At 45.3% G+C, this 25,244-nt stretch overlaps 1 protein-coding gene across 1 annotated transcript; it reads right to left on the bottom strand.

Moving 5' to 3' along the window:
• Window positions 1-408: 408 nt before the first annotated feature.
• On the bottom strand, window positions 409-3,895 carry LOC124666586 (FT-interacting protein 3-like). The gene has a single exon (XM_047203926.1). The coding sequence runs from the start codon at window positions 3,808-3,810 to the stop codon at window positions 685-687; it is 3,126 nt and encodes a 1,041-aa protein (XP_047059882.1). The 5' UTR covers window positions 3,811-3,895; the 3' UTR covers window positions 409-684.
• Window positions 3,896-25,244: the final 21,349 nt, after the last annotated feature.

Consider the following 25,244-nt stretch of genomic DNA (forward strand, 5'->3'; position numbering starts at 1 on the left):
TTCCAGATACGTGCTACCAGTTGTCTAATTTGATCAACGGAATGTAGATGCGTAGACAGAGATTACGACAATCTGCTTTTGCAAAGGCTAATGCTATGGAGTAGTATATACGGTTCACCTTGGCAGTACAGCTACTTTGTCAATAAGATAAAAGGGAATATGGAGAATATCTAGTATGTACCAGCAACAGTAGTTGGAAACAAAATAGGATAGGAACATCAAGGGACGCTTTATTCTTGTTAGCTTGAGCAACTTTACTGCGCACGCTGCACGTATCCAAAGGAGAAGAAGAAGAAGAATGTCCTTTACACATTGCACATGGACTTGTGTAGAGGCAAAGGACACAATGGAATATACACACCACCATCCAGTGTAGTGGAACACGCAGAAACATTTGGATGAAAAGAATGTTGCATCTGCTGCTTTGTTCTCTTCCTTTCCCAACTCAATTTAATAATTGCAGAGGAACCTTCTGAATGTTCAGAGTATCTAGTATATCTGTTCCAACCTTAACCGTAATTGCTCCACTTATTTTTTTTAACACAAAGAAAGTGATTGATCGTAGTCTTATGTAGTACTGATAGTGTAGTTGTGACTATATTCATACTGAACCTGTAAATGTAATTGACCACTAACGTGGTAGTAGCTCTATGCAAAAAAGAGAGAAGAAAGAGATTTTCCAGGTCATAGGAGCATGTCGCCCTTGGCCGGGAGCCTCTTGTAGAAGTTGAACGGCACGGACGGCTGCTTGCTTCTGAACCGTGGGTGGCGGAGTAAGTACAGGCCGGCGACGACGGCCACCACCTGGAACGGCGTCACGTACAGCACGATCGCCACCACCAGTGACAGCGTGATGAAGATCGCCGTGGCCCTGGGGTCCCGCCAGCTGAGCAGTGACTGGGCGCGCTCCCCCTGCATGGCCAGGTCGCCGACCACCGTCTGCACCCTGCCGGCGACGCTCCGCAGCCGGTCGTACCGCATCCGAACAACGTCGCTCGGCTTGGACGTCGGGAACGTGTCGAACTCCTCATCAAGCTCGTCCGGGTGGGCAAGCTCCGCGTGCGACAGCACGGTGTCCATGTGGGGCGGCTTGCGCGGCCGCCGCCGGTAGTTCCACACCCCGATCATGAACAGGTATAGAAACACCGTGGGCAGGATCAGCTCCGGGTAGCACACCAGGATGAGGAAGAGCACGTGGACCAGGATCGTCGTCAGTGGGTTCTTCCACTTGCAGATGCCGTCGAACCATCTCCCCACGGCGACGGCGCCGGAGAAGAGGGAGATGATCCGGTAGAAGTTGGCCTTGCTGCGCCGTAGGCTGAACATGTGCGAGTCAACGTCGAGCATGTACTCCACCACCTCCCTCCGCAGCGGCGGCTCCGCCCTGCCTAGACGCGTCGCCACCATCTGCATCGCTTGGAACCGGAGGTAGTCCAGCTGCAGCACCGAAATCGGGTTCGTGTAATGCATCTTCGGCAGCAGCGGCCGGCCGTACTGCGCCAGCATGTTGGCCCACGCCGTGCACGTGAACCGGACGGCTAGGTGGAGCTCCCCCGTCTTCTTCAGCCCCGACGGGGTGAGCGCCATCAGAGGGTAGTAGTGCGTGTACACCCTGTCGGTCTCCAGCGTGGCGAGCCGGACGCGCACCTTGCCGATCCTCTGGTCCTTGCTGGGCTCGTGGCCGTGGCCGTGGTGGAGGTTGGCGTTGTCGAACACCGCGACGGTGATGACGGTGCTGAGGTCGAACACCTCCCACGTGTACTGCTCGTTCCACTGCGGCGCCGCCGTGAACAGCAGCGTGCGCGTGCGCACCCACTTGGAGCCGTACTTGGCCACACAGTACGGGTTCTTGTTGCCGCCGAGGCCGAGCGCGCTGAGAATGCCAACCTCGAGGATGCCAATGGCGCTCTTCCGCAGCTTCTTGGCCGCCGGCTGCAGGTCGCTGCTGTAGTGCGTCGACTCGTCCAACACGTGGTACGCCGTCTCCAGGCTCATCTTCAGGTGGATCTTGCTGGCGAACGTCTTGGACGACTCCCTGTTCTTGATGCTGCTGGTCACGTCGGCCGCCGCCTCCTCCATCGTCATCCCGCGCGACAGGCTGAACCATTTCGACGGAACGGATTTCGCCAGGTCGTTGCGCGGCACGTACGGCGAATTGACGGGGATGATCAGGCGGCCGATGGGCTCGTCGCGGCCGGCGGCGACCCTCTCCTCCACAGTCACCACCAGCGGGTCCTCGAACGGCTCGCTGGCGACGAACATGAACTCCTCGCTCCATATCGGGTTCGCCGTCCCGCTCTGCGGCCTGGTCCGCCGGATCTGGTTCCCCATCTGGATCTTGGCGATGGTGGCCGCGAGAGGCCGGCCCTTCTCGGCGGGGATCAGGTCCTGCGCGGCGATGACGGAGAGCTTGAGGTAGATGAGCTTTGGCGAGTAGTAAACCTTGGAGCGCGTGTTGGTGAGGCCTTCCTGAGAAAGCGAGTGCGCGTCCGAGTGCCACGCCTCCGGGAACGCCTCGTCGGCCTGCGTGCCCAGCCACACCGCCAGCATGATCTCGCCGTACCCATGGTGGCCGCCATGCTGCATCTTGTTGCCGTGCGCGTCGGCGAGGCGGTACCACTGCGGCGCGAGCGGCGAGTCGGGCGGCAGCCTGCTGGGAATGTCGGACATGTCGAAGACGACACGGCCGACGAAGTCGTCGCGGAGGACGTCCTTGTCCTTGACGATGACCTCCAGCTGGCTGGACTGCAGGTGCGCGCCGGAGAAGGCGAACGTCTGGCGCCACACCGGGTTGGAGTTCTTCTCCAGGTGCCGCGTCACGCCCTTGAAGTTGCCCAGCTTCACCTCCACGTACGGGTCCAGCGAGCCCGTGATGTCCATGGTGGGAAGGTCCCGGGCCTTGACGACGGTCACGTAGAGGTACGTCATGGGCTCCACCATGTCGTAGGTGGACGCGATCTTCGCCGCCGACGAGCGCGGACCCATTTTCGCTGGGAGCGGAGGCCTCGTCTCCACCAGGCCGTACGCGGAGCCTGGTGGTTGGGCTGGTGGCGGGCCTGCGGGGCGCGGCATGACCACCGTCTGCCCCGGTGGTGGAGGCGGCGCTGCCATGGCGTGCAGCGTGGCGCGTCGTGGCTCGGAGGAAGAGGCCGGTATCGAGCGGAACACGCGCGGCTCGTGGCTGCTCTTTCCCATGGACTCGGCCGCCGGCGTCCGCGCCGCCTCGGATGGGGCGGCGGCGAACGCGTTCCTGACGACCCTCTCGGGGTCCATGCTTGCGGCTGCGGGGTCGGCGCGCCGCTGATTTTGATCTACGTTGTTCATCATCGTGGGAGCAGCGGAACTAGAATTAGCAGCAGCTGCTGCTGCGGCGGCACCGTCGGCGCGATCACGACCATCCAGCAGGTAGAGGCGGAGCGCGATGTCCCCGGACACGCGGGAGAAGAGCCCGCGCTTTTCGAGCGGGTACCTCTGGACCACCGCCTCGTCGGGCGACGGCGCGAAGGAGTCCCCGGTGAGGCGGACGCGGCCGAGGAAGGCGCTGGGGCGGACCGCGTTGTGGTCGCTGAGGCGGCGGTCGTGGAGCACGGACACCTCGACGGCGGGGATCGAGGGGAGCCGGCCCGGGTCCGGATCATCGCGGACGTCGAAGAGGAGGGTCTCGTTCCACTGTGGGGAGCGGTCGGCGGGCCGGGTGGCGGTGCGCTGCTTCTGGCCGTCGAAGTCGACCTCGACGAAGGCGTTGCAGGTGGCCGCGTTGTCCTTCGGGGGAAGGTCCGACGCGTCCGAGATCTCCACGGCCAGCTTCATCGTGGTGGTGGAGGATTGGGTACGAGTTACGAGTGGGGTTTAGGAGGCAGGATAGGAGTTGGAGGGGCGGCCATGGCTGCTCTGCTCTGCTCTGGCGATGGTGCTCTGTTCTTTTTTTTGAGACGTGGTGCTCTGTTCTTGGTGGTGGGAAAGGAAAGTGAGGGGGTTTTAGGAAGAAGCGGTGTCGCTGCTAATAGTGTCCTGTATTTATAATATGAATAATTTAGGAGGGGTTGTTTGGTTTGTTTGGTCCTCTGGCGGTGGAAACAATTTAGACGGAAAAGGGAAAGGGCATCGGGCCCACGCGTCAAAGGGTACCGATCGATCGTCGGCTGGGATAGGTTTTTCTGCGTTTGGTCGTTTCCTCACGCCGCTTAATTCCAAATCAAGCAACAATATACGTAGTACGCTTTTGTGTATGTGTATTCTTATTCTAAGAGGGACATTCGGAGAAATAATTATGATCAAAATTGCACGTATAAACAATGATTGCATTGTTGAACACATGGATTACTTATTTTACATACACACCTTTTCTTTCTTTAAATCAGCCAAAAGGTTTGCTATCTTCATTAATTAAGAATTAATTAAGAAGAAGAAAGTTGGCCGGTTTATGGTGGGAAACTAGTCAAAAATCGGTACTAACCCCTTAACCGATCATTATGGAACACAATCGTCACGAGGGTACATACAACTACCTAAACTATCCACAGAAGTTGCACACACACACCACCGAAGCGATGATCAATGTTGAGGTTGCCCCTTAATATTGGACAAGTTATCATGAAATATATAGTCAGAGCATGAATTTTGATTTGATAAACACTAACATTTTTGTGGTTAGTATTTGTCGAGACCGTAAAATATTTTGTCAACCGAACCATTCTTGTTATACAAGAAATGGTTTTTAGAAACTATGAGTACACATATACTCTCAACACTATCTTGATGAGAGTGTCATCTCCTACTGAAAGAAAAACCAATCCATTTTAATAAGATGGCTGGGACAACAAATCTGGGATTTGATCCCTTGTGGCCTGAGCTGCAACCACACTTTAGTACTACTAATCTAACAACGTGCTGATTCTTTGATAATAGTTCCACATGCACACAAACATCACATTAGGTCGTATTAGCTGTTCTTTTTTTTAATATAACAATAGCACATATTTCATGAGAGTCTAAAGGCCTAAAGATGTGTTACCCACAATTGTCTTTTTGTTTTTATCAAAATTGGTCCAGGAGGACATTAACTTTTAACTCATGGATTTTCGTGGTACTTCTACCATTATTTTTAAATAGATGGTGGTTTCGTAAGCTTCATATTCAAAATTTCCCAAATTTTAACTATCGATGTATATTATAAGCCGACTCATTCTCAAAAAAAGCATACACATATATCTATAAATAGATTTGTATCATTACTAAACTCATGTTGTTTTTATATTATTTTTTGTTTTAGGCAATATATTCATATACATGATAATGGAAATTTACAACTTAGAGCCCATGTGCATATTTGGATGTACTTTGTAGGATTACATAATAGTAATATCCCAAAAAATAATGAAAAATGTATTTTCTTACTAGTGGCATTTTATGTACAGTAACATTTGTGGTGTTTGTAAGACCACATAATTTTATATAGCAAAGTATTTATATAAACATATGTTACTTCCTCAAACAAAATCTACATACTAATTAAGAAGACACCCTCTTTTCGCAAAAAAAGAAAGAAAGAAGAAGACACCCTCTAATTTTCGAAGACAGCTGTATTTGTTCTCTATGAAAAAACGCTGTACATTTTTTAGGGGGGTGGCTGAGAAGCATGTCATCTCTTATTTAGACCGGGGTTTCAACCTCTCTTTTTTTTTAAAAAAAATTTATCCTCTCTTCCTTTTTGTGTGAGGTTTGGGTCAATGCATTCGGCCGTTTTGGATTTGTCCTACCTGCGTGCGCATGGCCGCCGCCTAGTACGTTCTCATGTCCCACGCGTCGTACGTGTAGCGTCAGAGAAGCTACCCAATCATGTCATACTGTATGTGTGTGCAAACGAATGGATCGATCGGTGCTCTGTGTACGTCACAAGTTCCTAGCTACTCCCTCCATCGTGTCTACATACATATCCTGTTCTTGCCGTGTTTGTCATGACATGCATCTGCACTTTCCACGCCAACTAGTAGTAAGGACTGTAAATTATTAAATTTACTATGTTTACTTGGTCTAACACTAATCACAGCTCTCACTCCACGTACGTACAGCGTCTCTACCCATCGAAAACTCAAAACTGATCCTAGGATGTACAAAATATATTTTAAAAAAATAAAAATAGAACTTTTTAAGTAGAGATATATGTTCTATGTGCGCACATAAAATTTCACATAAAACCGATATTCTTATGCCCTATATAAAAAAACAAAAATATCTTGAGAAATAGATAATTAAAGCACCAAAATTTATCTTTTTTACACATGGCATAAAAATTGTCGGTTTTTGTTAAAACAACTATATAAGCATGTAACATGTCAATACATGATTAGTTTTTTGTATTTATTTCATATTTTTAAATATATTTAAAATACATTTCAACTAAACGGTGCATATAAGCGTTCTCCGACTCGCTTTCATAGGCACACAACTCAAAACCTTTGTTGTGCGACACCTTCCCTTTGTTTCCTAAGAGCATCTCCAGCCACGTCCCCCAAACCTTCCCCCAAAGCGTGCCGGATTGAGCGTTTGGGGGACGTATTTCGTTGGTGCCGTGTTTGGGGGACGTCGCTCCCCAGTCGCGTCCCCCAAACGCCCCCCCCCCCAAACATTAAAAATAATTTAAATAGATAGAATAAAACTCTTTACTAATATTCAAATCGGTTCAACATAAACAAAACACATATAAAACTTCGAAAAAACATAATTAAATTACATATAAATTATTTTAAACTACTACTTCTTCTTCTTCGATGATGGCCCCGCCTCGTCGTCGTCATCACGGTGGCGCTTCCCGCTCGTCACCTCTTCCGAAGAGGCGGTGTCGGCCGACGCGTCGGAGTCCTCCTCGTTGTCGCCGGTGCTCGCCGGCTGCGCCTTGGCCTTGGCCTTGGCCTTGGCGGTATTGGCCTTCGCGTCCGCCTCCGCCTTCGCACGGGCCACCGCCGCCTCCTCTGACCCTTCTTCCTCCGCGTCCTCCTCCACGCCCAGCCATTCCTCCGCGCTGTAAAGTGGCGGGAGGAAATCGTCGCCGCTGCTGGTCGTCGGAGCTTTCTCCCACCAATGGCGCCATCAAGCAGGCTTTCCCTCGCTGGAGGTGTCGGACGGGAACTCGGAGATGTAGCTCATCGTCGCTGGAGGTGTCGGATGCGGCCTGTGAAGATCCAGAAGCGCCGACGTACGGGTCTTATTGAGCGCGGATGAACGGCGCCGCAGAAGTCGAAAAGAGCAGCGGTTCCTCTTCCGAGGAGTCCCGATTCCATTCCGGCGGTTGCCGCGTCGTCTACGCGGTTGCCAATGCGACGGTTCCGCTTCCCGGCAACTGCACCGTCGCTACGTAGGCGGCGGCTGAGCTTCCGAACCGCTGACGCGTCGGGCCCGCCACTCCCCGCCTCGCTTTTCGTTGTGTCCGGCGTGCCTGGAGCGTCCCCTGTGGGACGGGGACGGGCTCGGGGCGCCGAACACCGTATCGGGGCGCGCCGGACAAAAATGGGCTTTGGGGGACGCGGCTGGAACGGTTTTTTGGTCCGGCGTGCCCCAAATTGCTTTGGGGGACGCTTCGGGGACGCGACTGGAGATGCTCTAATATTTCGTTCGCTATGAACTTCCAAGTGGGTCTTGCAAGGCCATCCATTTAGAACGGGCAAGCTAGCGCCTTGAGTGGCTTTCAGCAACCGCTCTAAGAAATACATAAAAGACCATCCCCTAAATTCATCCATTTTCGCTATTAGAGCATTTTCACCGGCGCCCCCGATAGCGGCCTCGATAGCTTTTTGGGGGCTGGGGCGAAAATTGGCTCGCACCGGCGGCCCCAAACGGCACCGGCGCTTTTTCGAGCCCAATAGAAGCGCCGACAATCCCGTCGGCCCCTTCGCCAAGGGCGCGAATCGGGCGCGCCGCCGCCCCGCGAGGCTGAAAATTTTGGGCGTGGGAGCCGACGAAATATACATGTTCTCCCCCAAAACCTCGTCCCCTCCGCCGCTCATTTCTCCCGCTAGCCGCTCCATCTCCCATCCAGCCTCCAACCCGAAAAACCCTCGCCGCCGCTCCATGGCACCGAAGAGAAAAGCTGCGAAGCCGCCGACGAAGGCGTCGTCGAAGACGCGCACCGTCGCGCTGAAGGAGAAGCCGGCGACCATGTCGCGGGAGGATTGGGAGAAGGAGATGGAACGCCGCTCCCTCATGACGGCTGACCGCAGGAGGCGCTGCATCGCCCCCATCGACGCAAAGAAAGCGGCGGCCTCTGCGGAAGCTTGCCTGAGCTTGGGCGGCGGCCTCAACAACATCTCGAGCTCCCCGTCATCGCCGGGGTACTACGTGGGGTACACTGCGGACGCGCCGTCGATCTCGTAGGTGCGGCTGTCGCAGATGGACGGCCGCGCCCGCTACTCCTTCGAGTTCGGGGACAACGACATGACCGTCGACAACAACGCGCCGTTCTCGCCGGATTCAACGGGTCGGGGCAGCGGCACTGTTGGAGATATGCCCAAGAGGCAATAATAAAAGTGGTTATTATATATCTTTGTGTTTATGATAAATGTTTATATACCATGCTATAATTGTATTAACCGAAACATTGATACATGTGTGTTATGTAAACAACAATGAGTCCCTAGTAAGCCTCTTAACTAGCTTGTTGATTAATAGATGATCATTGTTTCATGATCATGAACATTGGATGTTATTAATAACAAGTTTATGTCATTGTATGAATGATGTAATGGACACACCCAATTAAGCGTAGCATAAGATCACGTCATTAAGTTATTTGCTATAAGCTTTCGATACATAGTTACCTAGTCCTTTTGACCATGAGATCATGTAAATCACTTATACTGGAAAGGTACTTTGATTACATCAAACGCCACTTGTGTAAATGGGTGGTTATAAAGGTGGGATTAAGTATCCGGAAAGTATGAGTTGAGGCATATGGATCAACAGTGGGATTTGTCCATCCCGATGACGGATAGATATACTCTGGGCTCTCTCGGTGGAATGTCGTCTAAATAGCTTGCAAGCATATGAATAGTTCATAAGAGACCACATACCACAGTACGAGTAAAGAGTACTTGTCAGGAGACGAGGTTGAACAAGGTATAGAGAGATACCGATGATCAAACCTCGGACAAGTAAAATATCGCGTGACAAAGGGAATCTGTATCGTATGTGAATGGTTCATTCCATCCCTAAGTCATCGTTGAATATGTGGGAGCCATTATGGATCTCCAGATCCCGCTATTGGTTATTGGTCGGAGAGAGTTCTCAACCATGTCTACATAGTTCACGAACCGTAGGGTGATACACTTAAGGTTTGATGTCGTATTAGTAGAACTTGAATATGGAATGGAGTTCGAAGTTTTGTTCGAAGTCTCGGATGGGATCCCGGACATCACGAGGAGTTCCGAATGGTCCGGAGAATAAGATTCATATATAGGAAGTCATTTTATAAGTTTGAAAATGATCCGGTGCATTTATGGAAGGTTCTAGAAGGTTCTAGAAAAGTCCGGAAGAAATCTCTTTGGAAGGCGGAGTCCCGAAGGGACTCCACCTCCCATGGCCGGCCAACCCTAGAGGGGTGGAGTCCCAGGTGGACTCCACCAAGGGTGGCCGGCCACCCCCCTCATGGAAGGGTGGGAGTCCCACTTGAGGTGGGAATCCCACCTTGGGTAGGTTTCCCTACACATGGAAGGTTTTGGGTTGGGGTCTTATTCGAAGACTTGTAGTCCAACACTTGGGGGTTCCACCTATATAATGAGGGGCAAGGGGAGGGGGGCGGCCACCATAAGCCCATAGGTTGGCCGCACCCCTAAGTGGCCGGCCACCCCCTCTCCCCAAACCTGTGGTGACCCGGCATACCACTGCATGGTGTAGTATGCAAGTCTGATATAACACCAATGAAACACCGTTCCACTAGTATTATATCGCTCAGAGTGGTACAACAGAAACATATGCGGGTCCAAGGCATGTCTATATAATTACAACACTGACTCTTTACAAAAGATCCACACAGCCTCCTACTTTACAATGAGGTAAAACTGCAACTAAACTCCAGAAGAACAACTCTTAGTCTAAGCCTATCACGAACTCTATTTGTAGAGTATTTAACTAACTATAGAGGCTATGAATAGATTCTAGCTAAATGGGATCTAAGTTCAGGAAGCTAGTTCCCTTCTATTGCTAATCTAGGTTGTCCCTTGTTGGATGTGGTGTTTGACTCCTCTGACAGGTTCATGTTCCTGGAAGTAGTTGTTGACTCCTCGGTCTTCGAGTTGCACTGTAGATCCTCCATCGATGCCTCCATATCTAAGCAGGGGATTTAAGAGTGGTATGAGTATGAGCGTACTCAACAAGTTCATTATAGGAAAGAGGTGTTTAATGCACTAGCTACAGCATTAGACCAGAAAGTCTAATACCAATGCGAGGTTTTCATAACCATTTCTTCAAAAGGTTGCTTTTATTCAGAAGAACTATGTCCGTCAGCCTTCACCGGTTTACTAGAACTTCATGGAGTTCCTTTCCGGCAGCGTTCGTGAGTTCCATATCCCGGAACGAGGAGTGACAGAGTCACGATTCATTACACTCTGCGGAGGTGTGTTGCTTTACCCATAAGAGATCTTAACCTTGGTGCCAACCGAGCTATAGTTCTCGTCCACACTTCCTTTGGTGTGAGGCCCGGTATAAGGTCTAGCCAATCATGTTCCTCCGCTACCTCGAACACCCACCCTTTGTTGCAATCTCCGACCCTGGGTCCTCGCCGGTCCTCTTACACCAATTAAGGATGGACCCCAACCACGACGACAATGCAGGGCTCTACCGTACATTCCTTCGCCGACAGTTGCAACCCATCATAGACCACATTACCGTGGGGACTTCTACGGGTTCCCCACCCTGCATCTTGTCTCTCGAGATCAAGTGCCTACAGTAATGCGCATTCGTTGATGAACGAGAGGTGGAAACACTTTTGACTACTCCGTCCCACTCCGGATCTTATGGTTAACACGGGTATTACGGCACAAGAATCATTGGACGACATTTGTTGTTTAATCCTAGATGGATATAACCCTTGCAATGGAACCTCCACCATATCAACACATACCATGGTTCCATTGCCCACCACATAGTCATATTCATAGTTATGAAAATAATACTTTTGCTTTTTATGCAAGAGTGATAAGTATAGTACGTTGCAAGTAATTTGGTAAAAATACTCAAATGACATGAGCAAGCGATGAACTTGCCTTTCTTGAGTGCAAGATTATGTAGTCAAGGTCTTCGATACGCAATAACTCCAAATTCTGAAATAGCATTGATGACGCGTAAAGCACACGCCCGTTGGGAACCCCAAGTGGAAGGTGTGATGCGTACAACAGCAAGTTTCCCTCAGTAAGAAACCAAGGTTTATCGAACCAGTAGGAGTCAAGAAGCACGTTGAAGGTTGATGGCGGCGGAGTGTAGGTGCGGCGCAACACCAGGGATTCCGGCGCCAACGTGGAACCTGCACAACACAATCAAAGTACTTTGCCCCAACGTAACAGTGAGGTTGTCAATCTCACCGGCTTGCTGTAAACAAAGGATTAAACGTATTGTGTGGAAGATGATGATTGTTTGCGAAGAACAGGTAAAGAACAATTGCGATAGATTGTATTTCAGATGTAAAGAATAGGACCGGGGTCCACGGTTCACTAGTGGTGTCTCTCCCATAAGATAAACAGATGTTGGGTGAACAAATTACGGTTGGGCAATTGACAAATAAAGAAGGCATAACAATGCACATACATATATCATGATGAGTACTATGAGATTTAATCAGGGCATTACGACAAAGTACATAGACCGTTATCCGAGCATGCATCTATGCCTAAAAAGTCCACTTTCGAGGTTATCATCCGAACCCCTTCCACTATTAAGTTGTAAACAACGAGACAATTGCATTAAGTATGGTGCGTAATGTAATCAACACAAATATCCTTAGACAAAGCATCGATGTTTTATCCCTAGTGGCAACGACACATCCACAACCTTAGAACTTTACATCACTGTCCCGGATTTAATGGAGGCATGAACCCACTATCGAGCATAAATACCCCCTCTTGGAGTCACAAGTATCAACTTGGCCGAGCCTCTACTAGCAACGGAGAGCATGCAAGAACATAAATAACATATATGATAGATTGATAATCAACTTGACATAGTATTCAATATTCATCGGATCCCAACAAACACAACATGTAGCATTACAAATAGATGATCTTGATCATGATAGGCAGCTCACAAGATCTAACATGATAGCACAATGAGGAGAAGAGAACCATCTAGCTACTGCTATGGACCCATAGTCCAGGGGTGGACTACTCACACATCGATCCGGAGGCGATCATGGCGATGAAGAGACCTCCGGGAGATGATTCCCCTCTCCGGCGGGGTGCCGGGAGGCGATCTCCTGAATCCCCGAGATGGGATTGGCGGCGGCGGCGTCTCTGGAAGGTTTTCCGTATCGTGGCTCTCGGTACTGGGGTTTCGCGACGAAGGCTTTAAGTAGGCGGAAGGGCAGGTCAAGGGGCGTCACGAGGGGCCCACACAACAGGCCGGCGCGGCCAGGGCTTGGGCCGCGCCGCCCTAGTGTGGCGCCACCTCGTGGCCCCACTTCGTTTCCTCTTCGGACTTACGGAAGCTTCGTGGAAAAATAGGACCACGGGTGTTGATTTCGTCCAATTCCGAGAATATTTCCTTACTAGGATTTACTGAAACCAAAAACAGCAGAAAACAGACAAGCGGCTCTTCGGCATCTCGTCAATAGGTTAGTGCCGGAAAATGCATAAATATGACATATAATGTGTATAAAACATGTGAGTATCATCATAAAAGTAGCATGGAACATAGGAAATTATAGATACGTTTGGGACGTATCAAGCATCCCCAAGCTTAGTTCCTACTCGCCCTCGAGTAGGTAAACGATAACAAAGACAATTTCTGAAGTGACATGCTATCATAATCTTGATCATACTATTGTAAAGCATATTAGATGAATGCAGCGATTCGAAGCAATGATGAAGATAATGAGTAAACAAATGAATCATATAACAAAGACTTTTCATGAATAATACTTTCAAGACAAGCATCAATAAGACTTGCATAAGAGTTACTCATAAAGCAATAAATTCAAAGTAAAGGCTTTGAAGCAACACAAAGGAAGATATAAGTTTCAGCAATTGCTTTCAACTTCAACATGTATATCTCATGGATAATTGTCAACACAAAGTAATATAACAAGTGCAATAGGTAAACATGTAACAATCAATGCACACAGTTGATACAAGTGTTTGCTTCTAAGATAGAAGGAATAGGCAAACTGACTCAACAATAAAGTAGAAGATAGGCCCTTCGCAGAGGGAAGCATTGATTACTATATTTGTGCTAGAGCTTTTCATTTTGAAAACAAGAAACAATTTTGCCAACGGTAGTAATAAAGCATATGTGTTATGTATAAGATATCTTATAAGTTGCAAGCCTCATGCATAGTATACCAATAGTGCTCGCACCTTGTCCTAATTAGCTTGGATTAACATGGATTATCATTGCATAGCATATGTTTCAACCAAGTGTCACAAAGGGGTACCTCTATGCCGCTCTGTACAAAGGTCTAAGGAGAAAGCTCGCATTGGATTTCTCGCTTTTGATTATTCTCAACTTAGACATCCATACCGGGACAACATAGACAACAGATAATGGACTCCTCTTTAATGCATAAGCATTCAACAACAGTTAATATTCTCATAAGAGATTGAGGATTAGTTGTCCACACTGAAAATTCCACCATGAATCATGGCTTTAGTTAGCGGCCCAATGTTCTTCTCTAACAGTATGCATACTCAAACAACTTGATCATGAAAATCTCCCTTACTTCAGACAAGACGAACATGCATAGCAACTCACATGATATTCAACAAAGGTAAAAGTTGATGGCGTCCCCAGAAACATGGTTACCGCTCAACAAGCAACTTATTAAGAAATAAGACACATAAGTACATATTCTTCACCACAATAGTTTTTAAGGCTATTTTTCCCATGAGCTATATATTGCAAAGACAAAGAATAGAATTTTAAAAGGTAGCACTCAAGTAATTTACTTTGGAATGGCGGAGAAATACCATGTGGTAGGTAGGTATGGTGGACACAAATGGCATAGTTTTTGGCTCAAGGATTTGGATGCACGAGAAGAATTCCTCTCAATACAAGGCTAGGCTAGCAAGGTTGTTTGAAGCAAACTCAAGTATAAAAGGTGCAGCAAAGCTCACATATGAACATATTGTAGCTATTATAAGACTTTATATTGTCTCCTTGTTGTTCAAACACCTTAACCGGAAAATATCTAGACTCTAGAGATCCATCATGCAAACCAAACTTTAACAAGCTCTAGGTAGTTCTTCATTAATGGGTACAAGGTACATGATGCAAGAGCTTAAACATGATCTATATGAGCACAACAATTGCCAAGTATCAAATTATTCAAGACATTATAACATTTACCACATGCGGCATTTTCCGTTTCCAACCATATAACAATGAATGGAGTAGTTCAAATTTCGCAATGAACATTAAAGATAAAGCTAAGAACATATGTGTTCAAACGAAACAGAGGAGCGTGTTGATGTCTACGGGTGCTTCTATTCTTGTAGACAGTGTTGGGCCTCCAAGAGCAGAGGTTTGTAGAACAGCAGCAAGTTTCCCTTAAGTGGATCACCCAAGGTTTATCGAACTCAGGGAGGAAGAGGTCAAAGATATCCCTCTCATGCAACCACTGCAACCACAAAGCAAGAAGTCTCTTGTGTCCCCAACACACCTAATAGGTGCACTAGTTCGGCGAAGAGATAGTGAAATACGAGGTGGTATAAATAAGTATGAGCAGTGGCAACGGCACCGGAAAAGTGCTTTGCCCGGGACGATAAACAAGCAGCGATAGCGATATTTAGGAACAAGGCCTAGGGATCATACTTTCACTAGTGGACACTCTCAACATTGATCACATAACAGAATAGATAAATGCATACTCTACACTCTCTTGTTGGATGATGAACACCACTAATTGCGTAGGATTACACGAACCCTCAATGCCGGAGTTAACAAGCTCCACAATATTCAATGTTCATATTTAAATAACCTTAGAGTGCATGACAGATCAACACAACTAAACCAAGTACTAACATAGCATGCACACTTGTCACCTTCACACTATGTAGGAGGAATAGATCACATCAATACCATCATAGCAATAGTTAACTTCATAATCTACAAGAGATCATAATCATAGCCTACGCCAAGTACTAACACGGATGCACACACTTGTCACCATTACACCGTGCGGGAGGAATAAACTACTTTAATAACATCACTAGAGTAGCACACGAGATATATTGTGATACAAAACACATTGCAATCATAAAGAGATATAAATAAGCACTTCACTATGCCATTCATAACGACGAATAAGTATTATGTGAAATATAGCCTAAGAGACCCACACGGTGCACACACTCGTCACCTTTGCACACGTGGGACAAGGAGTCTCCGGAGATCACATAAGTAAAACCCACTTGACTAGCATAATGACATCTAGATTACAAGCATCATCATATGAATCTCAATCATGTAAGGCAGCTCATGAGATTATTGTATTGAAGTACATAGGAGAGAGATGAACCACATAGCTACCGGTACAGCCCCGAGCCTCGATGGAGAACTACTCCCTCCTCATGGGAGACAACAGCGTTGATGAAGATGGCGGTGGTGTCGATGGAGAAGCCTTCCGGGGGCACTTCCCCATCCCGGCGGCGTGCCGGAACAGAGACTCCTGTCCCCCAGATCTTGGCTTCGCGATGGCTGCGGCTCTGGAAGGTTTCTCGTACCGTGGCTTTTTCGTATCGATGTTTTAGGTCAGGGACCTTTTTATAGGCGAAGAGGCGGAGTCGGAAGGTCAACGAGGCGGTGACACGCTAGGGGGGCGCGGGCCACCCCCAGGCCGCACCGGCCTATGGTCTGGTGGGCCTGTGCCCCCTCTCAGGCGGCTCTCGGGTGTTCTGGATGCTTCCGGGCAAAATAGGAACCTGGGCGTTGATTTCGTCCAATTCCGAGAATATTTCTTTACTAGGATTTCTGAAACCAAAAACAGCGAGAAAACGAGAGCCGGCACTTCGGCATCTTGTTAATAGGTTAGTTCCAGAAAATGCACGAATATGACATAAAGTGTGCATAAAACATGTAGATATCATCAATAATGTGGCATGGAACATAAGAAATTATCGATACGTCGGAGACGTATCACGTGTCTCTCTCCCAAGCAAAGAATGCTAGGATCCGATTTTATTCAAACAAAAACAAAAATAAAAACAAACAGACGCTCCAAGTAAAGCACATAAGATGTGACGGAATAAAAATATAGTTTCACTAGAGGTGACCTGATAAGTTGTCGATGAAGAAGGGATGCCTTGGGCATCCCCAAGCTTAGACGCTTGGGTCTTCTTAAAATATGCAGGAATGAACCACGGGGGCATCCCCAAGCTTTGACTTTTCACTCTTCTTGATCATATTGTATCATCCTCCTCTCTTGACCCTTGAAAACTTCCTCCACACCAAACTCAAAACAAACTCATTAGAGGGTCAGTGCATAATTCATATATTCAGAGGTGACATAATTATTCTTAATAATTCTGGACATTGCACAAAGCTACTGAAAGTTAATGGAACAAAGAAATCCATCAAACATAGCAAAACAGGCAATGCGAAATAAAAGGCAGAATCTGTCAAAACAGACAAGTCCGTAAAGACGAATTTTTAAGAGGCACCAGACTTGCTCAGATGAATATTACCAAATTGAATGAAAGTTGCGTACATATCTGAGGATCACGCACGTAAATTGGCAGATTTTTATAAAGTTTCTACAGAGACTACTGCTCAAATTCGTGACAGCAAGATATCTGTTCCTGCGCAGCAATCCAAATCTAGTATTGACTTTACTACCAAAGACTTTACTTGGCACAACAATGTAATAAAATAAAGATAAGGAGAGGTTGCTACAGTAGTAACAACTTCCAAGACTCAAATATAAAATAAAGTGCAGAAGTAAAATAATGGGTTGTCTCCCATAAGCGCTTTTCTTTAACGCCTTTCAGCTAGGCGCAGAAAGTGTGAATCAAGTATTATCAAGAGATGAAGCATCAACATAGGGATTTGGAGTTTTCTCAACTATGCATTTTATCTTATCTATGTAAGTTTCAGAGGATCCTTTTTCATTATTCTTAGGCTTGCTATCCTCGTCAAACAAATTTTCAGGAACAAGCCAACCATAGTTATTTTCTAGAGCGTCATGCATTCCTAGGAGCTTACAAGGTATTGTTGTCTTAATCTCCCCACCATCATTAACATTATTAGTGTACCTTATTCTATCCATGTCCATATTTTCAAGGGTACTAGCAAAGTTGGTATAAGAGCCAAGCATCTTATATTTAATAAAGACCTTTCTAGCCTCTCTTGCTACACCACCAAATTCTTTAAGAAGGGTTTCTAAGACAAAATCTTTCTTTTCCTCTTCCTCCATATCACAGAGTGTGAGAAACATGTGTTGAATTATAGGATTGAGATTAACAAATTTAGTTTCCAACATGTGTACTAAAGAAGCAACATCAATTTCATAAGTAGGAGCAAGTTCTACCAAGTGTCTATCTTCAAAATCTTCAGCTGTACGGACATGAGTGAAAAAATCTTCTATATTATCTCTTCCAATTATAGACCCTCGTCCTACCGGTATGTCTTTTAGAGTGTACTTAGGAGGAAACATGATGAAATAAAAAAAGGTAAATAAAGTAAATGCAAGTAACTAATTTTTTTGTGTTTTCAATATAGAGAACAAGACGGTAAATAAAGTAAAACTAGCAATTTTAATATAAGGAGCAAACAAGCAGTAAATAAAGTAAAACAAAGCAAGACAAAAACAAAGTAAAGAGATTGGATGTGGGAGACTCCCCTTGCAGCGTGTCTTGATCTCCCCGGCAACGGCGCCAGAAATTTAGCTTGATGACGCGTAAAGCACATGCCCGTTGGGAACCCCAAGTGGAAGGTGTGATGCGTACAACAACAAGTTTCCCTCAGTAAGAAACCAAGATTTATCGAACCAGTAGGAGTCAAGAAGCACGTTGAAGGTTGATGGCGGCGGAGTGTAGTGCGGCGCAACACCAGGGATTCCGGCGCCAACGTGGAACCTGCACAACACAATCAAAGTACTTTGCCCCAACGTAACAGTGAGGTTGTCAATCTCACTGGCTTGCTGTAAACAAAGGATTAAACAGTAAAGAACAATTGCAGTAGATTGTATTTCATATGTAAAGAATTGGACCGGGGTCCACAGTTCACTAGTGGTGTCTCTCCCATAAGATAAACAGATGTTGGGTGAACAAATTACAGTTGGGCAATTGACAAATAAAGAAGGCATAACAATGCACATACATATATCATGATGAGTACTATGAGATTTAATCAGGGCATTACGACAAAGTACATAGACCGCTATCCGAGCATGCATCTATGCCTAAAAAGTCCACCTTCGAGGTTATCATCCGAACCCCTTCCAGTATTAAGTTGCAAACAACGGACACTTGCATTAATTATGGTGCGTAATGTAATCAACACAAATATCCTTAGACAAAGCATCGATGTTTTATCCCTAGTGGCAACAAGCACATCCACAACCTTAGAACTTTACGTCATCGTCCCAGATTTAATGGAGGCATGAACCCACTATCGAGCATAAATACCCCCTCTTGGAGTCACAAGTATCAACTTGGCCGAGCCTCTACTAGCAACGGAGAGCATGCAAGAACATAAATAACATATATGATAGATTGATAATCAACTTGACATAGTATTCAATATTCATCGGATCCCAACAAACACAACATGTAGCATTACAAATAGATGATCTTGATCATGATAGGAAGCTCACAAGATCTAACATGATATCACAATGAGGAGAAGACAACCATCTAGCTACTGCTATGGACCCATAGTCCAGGGGTGGACTACTCACACATCGATCCGGAGGCGATCATGGCGATGAAGAGACCTCCGGGAGATGATTCCCCTCTCCGGCAGGGTGCCGGAGGCGATCTCGTGAATCCCACGAGATGGGATTGGCGGCGGCGGCGTCTCTGGAAGGTTTTCCGTATCGTGGCTCTCGGTACTGGGAGTTTCGCGACGAAGGCTTTAAGTAGGCGGAAGGGCAGGTTAAGGGGCGTCACGAGGGGCCCACACAACAGGCCGACGCGGCCAGGGCTTGGGCCGCGCCGCCCTAGTGTGGCGCCACCTCGTGGCCCCACTTCGTTTCCTCTTCGGACTTCTGGAAGCTTCGTGGAAAAATAGGTCCCTGGGCGTTGATTTCGTCCAATTCCGAGAATATTTCCTTACTAGGATTTCTGAAACCAAAAACAGCGGAAACGACAAGAATCGGCTCTTCGGCATCTCGTCAATAGGTTAGTGCCGGAAAATGCATAAATATGACATATAATGTGTATAAAACATGTGAGTATCATCATAAAAGTAGCATGGAACATAAGAAATTATAGATACGTTTGGGACGTATCAAGCATCATCGTCCAGTAAGGATGATTTTAAAAGATTGGTAAGGATGCAATAATGCATAAGTATGAGATGCAATTGCTCTAAGCGTGACCTAACCCCGATGATTTAGGATTAGTTAGTTGAAATGATTTGCTTAGGGTGTGTTGCACTTTTAGAGTGATTGACAAACAAGGTTCTTATTAAGGATTGGTTGCTTGGTATCATAAACAGGTGCTGCAATATATCATAACAATAATACTAATAGCATACACAATAACATTTGGTATAATCCTAACATGTAATGAGTAGTGGTTGGTTTTAGCCCTATATGGCATGGTTAATGATTAATTATCATATACTTCAAAAGGATAACTTTTGAAGAACATGTTCTTTAATAAAGAACAAGTATGATAATTAGGGTTGTGGGGTTCTATGGTTTACTATGGTTTCAACTAGTTCTTGAGTAGATATTAGATGGATCCTAACAACGTTGGAAGCATATCTTAGGTAATTTATTAAACATGGTGCTATCAAGGTTGGTATACCTTGTTGGTGATAGCTGGCTAGGGTTTATAGGTCCTATTAGGTAGGGTTGATGAGCACTCTCTATTTATTTCAAAAGAATAACTTTTGAAGAACATACTTCTTAAATAATAAGAAGTATTACAATTAAGGTTGAGGTTATCTTGGATTAGCTATTGGATTTCTAAGTAGAGAATGGTTGGTTCCTAAATAGGATGGTTCATAAGTATCTCACACTAGTAGGGTTTAGTGGAGTATGGAATGTAAGGTAATCTTCAATCATGGTTACTATTAGGGTTCATCACAATGGTGTGATGCTAATCATGAATAGTTAAGGATGGTGGTCTTGGGAATAGGAACTAGGGTTTTACACTTGGTTGATCCTACTAGATCAACAAGTTTTATTTAGATGAGAACATATTATAGCAATTAACTAGTGATAGGGTTCTTACATTTTATGTGGTCATGGCAATTATTTAGTTTCTATCATGGTTCTATGTTTAAAAGGAAAATATCATGATCACATGTTCTAACCTAGGGTTTAGGTTAGAACCATTTAGGGTTCATATTGACTAATGGAGCTAGGGTATGGTGCATAATTGAATTAGGGTTTTCGGGTTCCACATGGAATGATGGGGTTGTAATATCATTCAATATGGAATTAGGGTTTGCTATTTACTATATAGTTCTATGATTAATAACTTCAACTTAAAGTTGAAGTTATTAGTAACTTGGAAATAAAAATAATATTGAATTAGGCATTTTATTATTTTTAAACAATTAGGGTAATTATTAATTAGGGTTTAATTCTCTCTAATAATGATTTACCAAATTAACAAAATAAATATAATTAGTTTTAATGTTTTCTTTATTTATTTACTGGTTTTTATTTAAATTGGAAAGTTTTCCTAATTACTGAATTTTAATTGAATTTATAAATAAGGCTTAAATAACAAGTATTAAATAATTGAATTTCTATTAAAAATATAAATTTCATTTTATATTTTTATTGGATAGATTTTTCTTTTATAAGAATTTTGATATGTCATTTGTATTTTTCTGAGCTTTTATGAATTTTCTACAATTATTTGAAGTTGCATGTATTATTGAATTTGAATTAAAATGGAAAATCCTAAACACACCCGGTTAATCTACCCACCCAGTCACTGACTGGTGGGGCTGCTGCCAGGTCAGCAGCCACGATGGCTTGACCAAGTCAACACCACGGTGGGGTCTCTGGCCATGTCGTCTCGCCGGTCAAACGCCGCCGGTCGGGTCAGCGAACGACGGCGACGACGATTTAGACCACGGGAGGATGGTCTGGTGGTTCCGTTCGACGCGTCTTGGCGTGCTGAGCATGATGGTGGTCGCGCCGCCAAGAAATGGTCACCGGAGGAACTCGGGCGAACCGTGATGCGGCGGCGCTCGCCGGCCAACTTGCGAGATGTGGCTACGGGCTACTAAACGACGTGATTTGAGGGCCTAAAGATGCGTGAGGATCACCTGAAGCCGATGAACTGCTCGATGAAGCCTGAGATGGTCGGAGATGATGGCAAGGTCGAGGTTCCCGGCGAACCCGAGTGGAAGGGAACGCCCAAATTCGCCTAACTGAGTACACCGCCTCTCGATTCCTTGATGCTGGTTGATCTACACGACTTGGCGGATCCCCTCGTCCACACCACGGACTCCGGGGTGGCCACTATCGACGGTGGCGTCATGAACTCCGGCGAGGTGCTGCGGATGATTGTGAGCGAACGAGAGGGAACAAGAGATCAAGAAGGGTCGGAGGTGGTCTAGGGTTTCCTGAAGGTGCTCCCTGTGCTTTTATAGGAGCAGGTGATGTCGGCAACGACGGCGAGCGTCGGTGACGAGCGACTGAGATGCGGCGGCGTTGGTTAGGGTTTTCAGGGCGCGAATATTGGCACATTTTTGGATAGGACGGGCGCAGTGATTCTTGTATGCGCCCCAGGCTTGGTCTCTGGCGTCCGTGCGCCCTTATCCTCGACGAGGAGGTCGTGGCCGACTGGCACGACCGCGGTGGCGAGCTCGTGAAGGAGGACGAAGACGTTTCTCCTCTTATTTGGATACTGTTTCGGTGATGGGCTGAGTTGGGCTTTGTTGGGCTAGTACTGCCGGGCTGCTCTTGGACTCCACTGGGCTGTGCTGTTGGGCTACACGGCCAGGTAGTCTGGTAATCCTCTCCTCTCCTCTCTTTTCCATTTCTATTTTTATTTTCTGTTTTTATTTTCTATTTTTCATTCTGTTTTTTTAATTCAAATTTAACTCATGTTATACCTTACAGGTATTGTACAATTTGAATTTCATTAGGACCAAGAAAAGGATAAATACATTACTGTATTGTTTTGAAGAAACATTTAATGCATGTGAGCCTTGTTGCAATTTTCAATTAGGCAAGAATTTAGGTATTCATTTTAATTTCCTTTCTCATGTGTAGTATAACTCCTTGTTGTATAATTAGAGTTGATTATTCTTATTCTAATTGTTTTAGAAGTTTATTATTAGGACTTGACTTTATATTTGAGAAGTGGTTCACTTTCTATGATTTTATGTGAGCACCTATTTGTTAGGGTTTATAATTTTTATTATAACCCCCTTTTTAAGGTTATTACTATCTTTATCTTTGGAAGTACCTAAGGTAGGTATTGTTTCCATCAAGGTTGATCTTGGTTACAAGAATAAGTGGTTGATCCCCACACATGGTTTTAATTATAGGCTTTAGCACTAGTTGTCTCTTATGTTTAATAACTGAAGCATAGGATTTAATTAATGAACAATTAGGGTTCTAATCATATTCACGTAATGGCACAAGGTTTGGAATTTAATTGTGGCTTAGGTTTTATTTGTGATCACCCAAGTGATGCACAACTAGGTTTGAGATGTAATTCTAGGTTGTAGATGTGGAATGGCACCATATTGCATTGGCTGAGTTTTAATCTCCCCAATGCATGATAAATGGTTACTTGCTTAATATTTCCTGTGCTCCTTTAGTTACTAAGGATCTGGGAAGTGCTTTCATCTGCTACCAATAGACTTCTATTCTCATTCTTAATTGATCACTAAAGTAACTAAAGTGGTTATGGTTCTTTTTATAGTTAACTTTGGTTATATGGATGAATGGCTTCTCACCATATAGATTATAGGCTTTAACTCTAAGCTTTTCTTATGGGCTTATATCTTATGTTTCTTAGGTGAAGAATAAGTGGAATGTATATGTGGTAGAATTCTACTTATGATCACCAAGTGGTTCACAAGTTAAGGTTGGGATATAAGCCTAGGGTTGCTTACTAGTTACCTCCCTATAATTTCATGTGGTGAATGATATCTACTTATCTTATTAAGGTTTAACTTATCCTCATATATCTAAAGAGCATGATCAGGGATTAGGCATGATCAACTTGTTCCTAATATCTTTACCTCAAATTCTTAGGGTTTATGATCATTACTCATTGTATAATGATCAAGATTTGGCTTCCTAAGGTATCTCTCATGGAATGGGTTCTCACTTCCATGATCAAGCATTGTCCTGATCAACTAGGATATATCACTTCTATTTTACTTTCTAGGATGGACATGGTCATGGTTGTCGCAATAGTTTTATATCCCAGGAAAATGCCTGAGATATTCACTTACAGTTCTCTCAAGAATTGATGTTTTAACCATTTGGATATTTGAATAGATAGAACTAGGATTAGTATGGATGGTCTCTCTCATTTGGGAAGGACTTCAATGCCAACCTAATATTAGGCTCCATAGAGGTTGATGTGATCATCAATATTTATGCTTAAAATAATTAGGTCCTCTCTCTTGGGAATGTATTGAATAATATCTTAGAGCTTCTCTTAAAGATGATAGTTTGAATACTTGGATGTATATCCAAGGTTTAGCTCAAGGTTTGTTATTGCTTCTCTAATAATTATTATAAAACTCTCACCTCTCTAGGTTTGATGTATAATAATAAGGAATAGAGAAGGATATATATTTTGAGAGTTGATCTCCTTGTCTTGTTTCCAAGATTGAAATAGAATGAATACCATGAGGTTCATGGTAGGATCAAGGATTAGTTTAAGACATGGAAAAGATAAGTCAAGAATGGCTTCTCCATTTTATTGTTACTTGATTTGCAATTGAATTGGTGTTCATATGTTATGACAAGGATTACCATATTATAATCTTTTATAAGATCAAGCAATTGATCATTGAGTAAAGTGGTGTTGTGTTGATTGTTAGTTCTATTTGATCTAACCCCTTAGCTCAAATCATCTCTACCCAAAACAAGGTTTTAACAAAGTCACATTGAGGTTTATAGCGCTTGACTTGATGAGCTACTTCAATTCCACCAAGATCAAGTGAAACTTCGAGTCATCGTGATCTGTTTTACTTTAAAGCGCGAAAATTCCCCAGATTTTCTATGCATGAATGCAATGCACACATCTGTTTCCTCTATTTTTGTAACCCCAATATCTGGGATATTACAAAAACCTAGCCTCCCCACTCCTTCACCTCTCCCGCAACGCTTAGCGAAGCTCCGCCGGAGATCTCCATCGACACCGCCACCACGCCGTCGTGCTGCCGGATTCAAGGAGGAGCTACTACTTCCGCTGCCCGCTGGAACGGGGAGAAGGACGTCGTCTTCATCAACACCGAACGTGTGACCGAGTACGGAGGTGCTGCCCGATTGTGGCACCGTCAAGATCTTCTACACGATTTTGAAAGCGGCAAGTGATCGTCTACCGCAGCAACAAGAGCCTCATCTTGTAGGCTTTGGAAATCTTCAAGGGTGAGTCTCGTTCATCCCCTCGTTGCTCCCGTCTTCTAGATTGCATCTTGGCTTGGATTGCGTTCTTGCGGTAGGATATTTTTTGTTTTCTATGCAACGAATCCCTACAGTGGTATCAGAGCCGTGTGTATGCATAGATGGTTGCACGAGTAGAACACAATTGTTTTGTGGGCGTTGATGCTTATGTTGTCTTTAGTTTGAGTACTTTGCATCTTTGTGGCATAGTGGGATGAAGCGGCTCGGGCTAACTTTACATGACCGCGTTCATGAGATTTGCTCCACGCTCGACATGCAACTTGTA

This window comes from Lolium rigidum, chromosome 6 (assembly GCF_022539505.1).
Source record: "Lolium rigidum isolate FL_2022 chromosome 6, APGP_CSIRO_Lrig_0.1, whole genome shotgun sequence".
Classification (NCBI taxonomy): Eukaryota; Viridiplantae; Streptophyta; class Magnoliopsida; order Poales; family Poaceae; genus Lolium; species Lolium rigidum.

What these genes read in the sequence shown, in the direction of transcription:
- LOC124666586 (XM_047203926.1), bottom strand. Translation starts at nt 3,810, where the DNA reads ATGAAGCTGGCCGTGGAGATCTCGGACGCGTCGGACCTTCCCCCGAAG.